Source organism: Cucumis melo, chromosome 1 (genome assembly GCF_025177605.1).
Source record: "Cucumis melo cultivar AY chromosome 1, USDA_Cmelo_AY_1.0, whole genome shotgun sequence".
NCBI classification, from domain to species: Eukaryota; Viridiplantae; Streptophyta; class Magnoliopsida; order Cucurbitales; family Cucurbitaceae; genus Cucumis; species Cucumis melo.
The window spans coordinates 34,326,593-34,333,764 of NC_066857.1; the positions used below are offsets into that span (position 1 = coordinate 34,326,593).

Sequence of the window (7,172 nt, forward strand, 5' to 3'; positions counted from 1 at the left end):
ACTTTCATCCATGGCTGAATCTATTATCTACGCCGTTGCTGGAAACATGATAACCAAAATGGGCTCTCTCGCACTCCGAGAGCTTGGATTGTCATGGAGAATCAATGATGAGCTCGACAAACTCCAAGACACTCTTTCTGCCATTAGAGCCGTGCTTCTCGATGCTGAGGAGCAGCAGTCCAAGAGCCACGCAGTCAAGGATTGGATTTCAAAGCTTAAAGATGTTTTCTATGACATTGACGACTTGGTTGATGAGCTCTCTTATGAAACCTTGAAAAAGCAAGTTCTTACTGAAAGTAGAAGAACCACCAAACATGTACGTATCTTCTTCTCTAAATTTCATCTGATTTCATTTGGTCTCAAAATGGGTCAACAAATTAAAGAAGTTAGGGAGAAACTAAATGCTATTGCTGATGATAAAGATAAACTCCACCTTTCCATGCGTATGGGGGAGATACAAGGCGATGAGTTGAGAAAGATACGAGAGACTTCATCTTTTATTCCTGAGGGAGAAGTGATTGGTAGGGATGACGACAAGAAAGTTATTATAGATTTTCTATTGGATACCAAAACCAAAAAGGATAACGTTGAAGTGATTTCCATAGTTGGTATGGGAGGATTAGGAAAGACCGCACTTGCTCAATCTGTCTATAATGATGAGAAGATAAACAAACATTTTCAATTGAAATTATGGGTCTGTATTTCTGAAGAATTTAATGTCAGAACAATTGTTGGAAATATAATAGAGTTATTCGAGGAAAAGAAACTTGAGCCCCTCCAATTGGATAAATTACAAAGTATGCTTCGAGAGAAAATTAATGGAAAAAGGTACTTGTTGGTCATGGATGATGTGTGGAATGAAAGCCATGAGAAGTGGATTGATCTAAAAAGATATCTAATGGGTGGTGCAATGGGAAGTAGAATTTTGATCACAACACGTAGCCAACAAGTTGCACAGACATCTGACACAGTTTCATTTCATCATTTAAAAGAACTCGACAATCACAACTCTTGGGTGTTGTTTAGAAAAATGGCATTTTTAAACGAAGAAGAAGAGATCGAGAATTCAAATTTGGTCAAAATCGGTAAGGAGATTGTAGCAAAGTTGAAAGGTTCTCCTCTTGGAATAAGAGTAGTTGGCCGTTTGCTATATTTCAAAAACACGGAAAAGGATTGGTTGTCATTCAAGGACAATAATGAACTTGGCACAACTTTACAACAAGAAAATCAGATTCAACCAATACTGAAGATTAGTTTTGACCACCTTCCATCTAACTTAAAGCAATGTTTTATGTATTGTGCTTTGTTTCCTAAAGATTATGAGTTTTGGAAGGATGAATTGGTAAAACTATGGATGGCACAAGGTTTCATTCAACCACATGGTAAGAAGGCAATTGAAGATGTTGGGGATGATTATTTTAAAGAGTTAGCGGGGAGGTCGTTCTTTCAAGACATAAGAAAAAATAAATGGGGAGACATCAAGAAGTGTAAGATGCATGATTTGATACATGATCTTGCGTGTTCGATGGTAGAAAATGAATGTGTGGTTGTAAGTGATGGTGTTGGGTCTATTGACAAAAGGACTCGACATGTCTCATTTTTCTATCGCCGAAGGCAAATGTCGAGGGAACTAGTACCTAGATTGTTCACTAAGGCAAAGAAGTTCAGAACATTGAGTTTGAATTCAGCTTCTATTTCTTTTCTGAAAACAATGTATCGCATTAATCTTTTTCGATTACGAACATTGAATTTGAAATACTGTTGTCATCCTCCTAAATTTATTGATAAGTTGAAACATTTGAGATATCTTAATCTTTCTCACTTGCGTATAGATTTCCTTCCAAAGTTTATTACCAAATTGTATAATTTGGAAACACTTATCCTTCGCTACTGCAAATGGCTAAGAGAATTGCCAAAAGATATTAGCAATTTGATGAACCTTAGGTATCTTGATCTACATGGATGCTTCCGTTTGACTCGCATGCCAAAAGGGCTAGGTGAGATGAGTAGCCTTCAGACAATGAATTTGTTTGTATTAGGAAAAGATAAAGGTGGCAATTTAAGTGAATTGAATGAACTTAAAAGCTTGAGAGGATCGTTATGTATTCGAGGATTACAATTTTGCACAACTATTGATATAGAAAATGTGAAATATTTTGAAGAAAAGTCTGAAATTCGAAAGTTGAAATTACATTGGGACACAGACAAGATGAAGCCAAAAATTGATGATGCCTCATATGCTGAAGATGAGAGGATTTTGGAGTGCTTAAAACCACATTCAAATGTTTGCAAAATGAGTATAAAAGGATATAGAGGTATAAAGTTATGTGATTGGGTGTCTCCTGATTATTTCCTGGGTGGTCTGGTTAGCATAGAGCTTTGTCATTGTGAAAAATTGGAGCATCTCCCTCAATTTGATCAATTTCCATGTCTCAAGAATCTTGATCTTGAGGACTTATCCAATATCGAATACATTGATGATAGCAATTCTGTTTCTTCATCAACAACTTTTTTTCCATCTCTTGAGAAACTAAGGATTAAGAAGATGCCTAAGTTGAAAGGGTGGTGGAGGAGGGGGGAAATCCCATCGAATTACTCTGCTCAATACACTGCCTCTCTTCCAACAGCATTACATCAGCTTTCACAATTATGGATTTTGGATTGTCCTCAGCTGGCTTTTATTCCACAGCATCCACCTTTGCAATCATTGGCAATAGGGGGTGTTGGTTTGAAAGTTTTTGATATGGTAATAAGAATGGCTACAAACCTTGCTGCGGATTCTTCTTCTTCTTCAACTCTGTCTAAATTATCTACTCTTGAGATTGAAAATATTGATATCAAGTTCCTGCCAGAAGCGTTAAACTGCAATATGAAAGATCTTCAGGTGCTTAGCATTCGAAGTTGCAAATATTTACAAATGTCTTCTTCCCGTCTCGTGTATGAGGAAGAAGATAGGCTAGTGTACTGGAAAGAACTTAGCAATCTCCGCCATCTTTGTTTTTGGGACATTCCGAAATTGGAGTATTTGCCAAAGGGTTTGGAATATATGACAGCTCTTGAATCTTTATATCTACAAGAATGTGGAAATTTAGTGAGTATTGAAGGGATCGGCCAACTCAGTTCACTATCAGACTTGATTATTTGCAATTGTCCCAATTTAACTTCATTGCCGGAAGGAGTCAGCGGCCTGACTTCATTGTCCTATTTGTCGATTAGAGATTGTCCTAATTTAAGGTCGTTGCCGGAAGGACTTAGCCAAATCCGCTCCTTAAAAGGATCATTACATGTGTCAAAATGCCCCAAATTGAGGAAGAGTTGGAAGAAGCAAAACAAATACAGAAGGTTGAAGAAGATGTTTAACTTGGACAACAAACAAACAGGTGAAGATGATCGCACTGAAATCATCTTTGAAAAGCCTCAACGTAGGTATGCACAACCATTTCTATTCATCACTTTCTTTGATAAACGATTGTTTCCATATGATAAAACTTTTAACTTTCGATCCTCTCATGTCAATTTAATTCTCTACTCTCTCTTTCCGTGATGATTTTAAAAAAGGATAATCAGTAAAGATTAGAAAGCTCTCATTTCTCACTCTTAATTACTGATGGATTGTGTTCAGCCCTGACAGCTTTTACTGTCATTACAAACATAAATTACATTATATTGGTTTTAAGAGCTGCAAAAACCAGAAGGAATAGAAGGCAAGAAATAAGGTATATCTATGCACACAAACTACCTCTGTTTTCTACATTTTTTGGCTTTGGTGTCTAATTATTTGTGAACTTCAAAAGTCTATTCTTTCTAACATTGAAATTTAAAGGTTTATTGATTTTAACTTTTGTTTTTTAAATCTTAGAGTGTTTTTGCACTAATTGCTGCTAAATAAAGGGAGGAGGAAGGTGATTTCCTGAAGGCACAGATAAGTTCTAAGAGACCTTTTGTTTTGCTTTTCCTTTCAAGTAATGTTTTTCAAAGAGACGACTTAGTTAATATCCTCAATTGATATGTATGTGTCGTGTATCTTTCTATTATTATTATTGACAATGGAATTTTGACTATGGTCATGTGATTTTTTACTCTTCAATTTGGAGAGGTTAAGTTGTTGGTGTTATGTGTTAGTGTATATTCTTTTTGGTTGCTTGACTCCTAAAAGATATTTAAACGAGAAAGAGATAATCTAATTCGTAGCCAAATTTGGTTTAGCTCATCCAAGAGGTCCCATTCCGATGAAAAACCAACCTGCAAAGCATTGACTGAGAAGAAATAACAATTCATTCATACAGTCTTATCTCTAATTTTTTTTTTGTTCTCGAAATTAAACTCACACAAACCCTATCTTAATTTGTAATATATATAATCTTTCAATTTCTACCTTTTATTATTATTATTATTTAAATATTACTCCACGTATATGTTATGATATGGTTCCACTCCCTTTATTATATTGATTTATTAATTATATATTTAAGTATAGTGGTTGAGATTTTTACGGATATCCCACCTTTCTTGGACATTTTGGATCTTTACTCTTACCAATTGTTTGAAAGTTGGGTTTGGGTAGAGAATTTTTTGGGAAAATATATATTATGACAAAGAGTTTGGTAAGAACTAATGTGCGACGATACAACATGATGAATATAACAAATCAATCAGCTATCCAAGAATGCTTAGGATTGCACGTGAATATTGATTAAGGGGAAGTTGTCCTTATTAATGTTATGGCAATTGTTATTGTACAATATAGTTTTGATTGTTAAAATTAGTCTATGGTTGATCTATGTTTAGAGTGTTGTATCCTCCGTCGTAAAATTGTAACGATCCATTACTACATGAGCAATATAATCTCTTATCGTGGGTCTAAGACCTCCCAGATGTAGATGCTGTGTCATCGAACTGGGTTACCAAAGTTTGATGTGTTTTCTATACTTTGATATGCTTCCGTAGTTGTTCTTCCTGTTATTAACTCCCAGTACGTGTGTTTTCTCTGTCTCTAACATTGAAATTGAAGGATGATTTAGTTTGGTTTTTTTTTTTTCTTTTTAAAAAATATTTTACACTGCTTCTACAATTGCTTCAAAATAAAGGGAGGGGAAGCCATTAGGAGCTGCTCTATAATAACAGAGGGCACATGTGGAAGAAGGAAAGAGATTTACCCAAAGTATCAAAGTAAAATGAATGAGATTGATATATTGATCAAAGGTTTTCCTTTTTCATATTAATAATCTAATTAGTAAGCCAAATTTTAATTAATTGGTTTAGTAACTCATACAAGCTAAGAGGTAGTCCAAGGGATAGATGGTAAAATTAGAAGGAATGTTATTTATTTAGTCTCTTAACCTTTCAATTGCCTCCATATTTCCAATATTCTTTTTTCTTCAACTTATTTGGTTGATTTCTTAATTAAAATCGATTTCCAATTAACCATCATTACCAAAGGGCAGTCAATTTCCAAAAACGAAAAAAGATGTGAAGTCAATTTTTAGGTGTAAATTATTGACTCAATTCCATGTTGTTACTATGACTTATTTTTTATTTTGATAAAATATCATGCAATGTCTTCTTGCTCAAGAACATCACAATAAATAAATATATATATATACGAGAGTTGTTTTCAAATATAGCAAAATAATGACAAAGTAATTACAAAATATAACAAATTTTAAGCATGTATCAACGATAGATATTTTAATAGATATCGATAAAAGTCATATCGAATATATAGATGGATTTTGAAAATCTTTTATATTTTGTACAAAAATAGTTTTGTCATTAGAAAAAAAAAGTCATCTTTTTATTTGTTTCGGATCCCTAGAAGCAGCCTCCCTTTTCTCTTTCAAATCCTATATGAACAAATACTTGATATAAGAAATGTCAAGTTATAAACGTCCATTCAAATTTATCAAGTTGTCTTTTTATTTAAACTGTACTTTCTTTTTTAATCTGGAAGGAGTCTGATAAATAAATAAATACAATTGACTCTATCTTAATCATCATTAAAGAATTTGTTAATAGAAATTAATGAATCCAATTAATACATATAGGAATTAAGAGGTCATTTCAATCTATTGTGATCACCTACAAAGAATTAATTTCCTACTGGTGGGACACTATACGACATGAGGGAAAAGTTTGGGTATGTTTGATAATGTGTTTGTGTTACATCTAGTACAATTAATATTATATGTGAAAGGGGAATTGCATCAAATAACAAAAAGATTTAGAAAAAAAAAAACGATCCATAGCACCTTTTTTTTTTACATATTGCAAATATGACAAATATTACAAGTAATTAATGATATTAGATGGTTATCAGACAACTATAAAGGTTATCGGTTTTTAAATTTGCTACTTTTGCAATTTAGAAAATGTGGTGACATAGACTCTATTATCATAAATGTTTTTGTTATTTTTGCAAATGTCTCTATATGAAATAATAATTTAGGTCAAAGTAAAGATTTGTTAAAATGCCTTGAATTTGTTAGTTTACACTTTAAACAACGCAAGTATGTATCTCATCGACAAAAACCTTAGGAGGTTTTAGGAGTGATCCTCTTAAGTTTACCTTATGGTGGGGTATAGAGAGTGACCTTCGAAACTTTAAATTGTATTCATATTTATGTTAGTTATTTTATTTATTTGTCTTGCCTTACGCACTTGATATTTACTTGGTGAAATTATAAGTTTAGTCCAGTTTTGAATTCCACTATTGTATCTAATCGATTCTTGAATATGTCTACTAAAAAAATAAACAAATATTACATACAAAATTAATATTATTGAAGGCCTTTGGTACACTTATAAGGAGAGACTACTTAGTGTTATTTTCTATTTGTTCTTTATTATAAATTATTTAGGTGTGGTAACTGTATTTTGTATTTTGTATTTTGATTTTGTTTTCTTTTATATTAAGTAATATAATACTATTTTCCCCTCTAGATTTCTTTGTTTATTATTTATCTTCTACCGATGGTTTAAAAAACGAAAGCAAAAATTAAAAATTAAAGAAATAAACATAAGAAATGGTAAGGAAATTCACTTAAAAAGGAAATGATTATGTTGTAGTTTTTTTTTTATCGTTCCATTGATTATTCAAAGTTGGTTTGCTTTGCTTTCTTAATTATTGGAATTTGAAAAAGTTTGTTTTTATAAAGAAAGCCGCCGCCACTTTG

The 7,172-nt window shown here is 32.7% G+C and overlaps 1 protein-coding gene across 2 annotated transcripts; it reads left to right on the plus strand.

Moving 5' to 3' along the window:
• On the plus strand, positions 1-4,420 carry LOC103503128 (putative disease resistance protein RGA1). 2 transcript variants are annotated; one of them, XM_051088162.1, is made up of 3 exons: positions 1-3,426; positions 3,623-3,716; positions 3,860-4,420. In XM_051088162.1, exons 1-2 carry the CDS (start codon positions 11-13, stop codon positions 3,699-3,701), a joined length of 3,495 nt encoding a protein of 1,164 aa, XP_050944119.1. In that variant the 5' UTR covers positions 1-10; the 3' UTR covers positions 3,702-3,716; positions 3,860-4,420. The 2 variants fall into 2 exon arrangements, 1 of the variants encoding a protein (XP_050944119.1); XR_007822715.1 differs by having other exon boundaries at positions 1-3,716.
• The last annotated feature ends 2,752 nt before the right edge of the window (positions 4,421-7,172 follow it).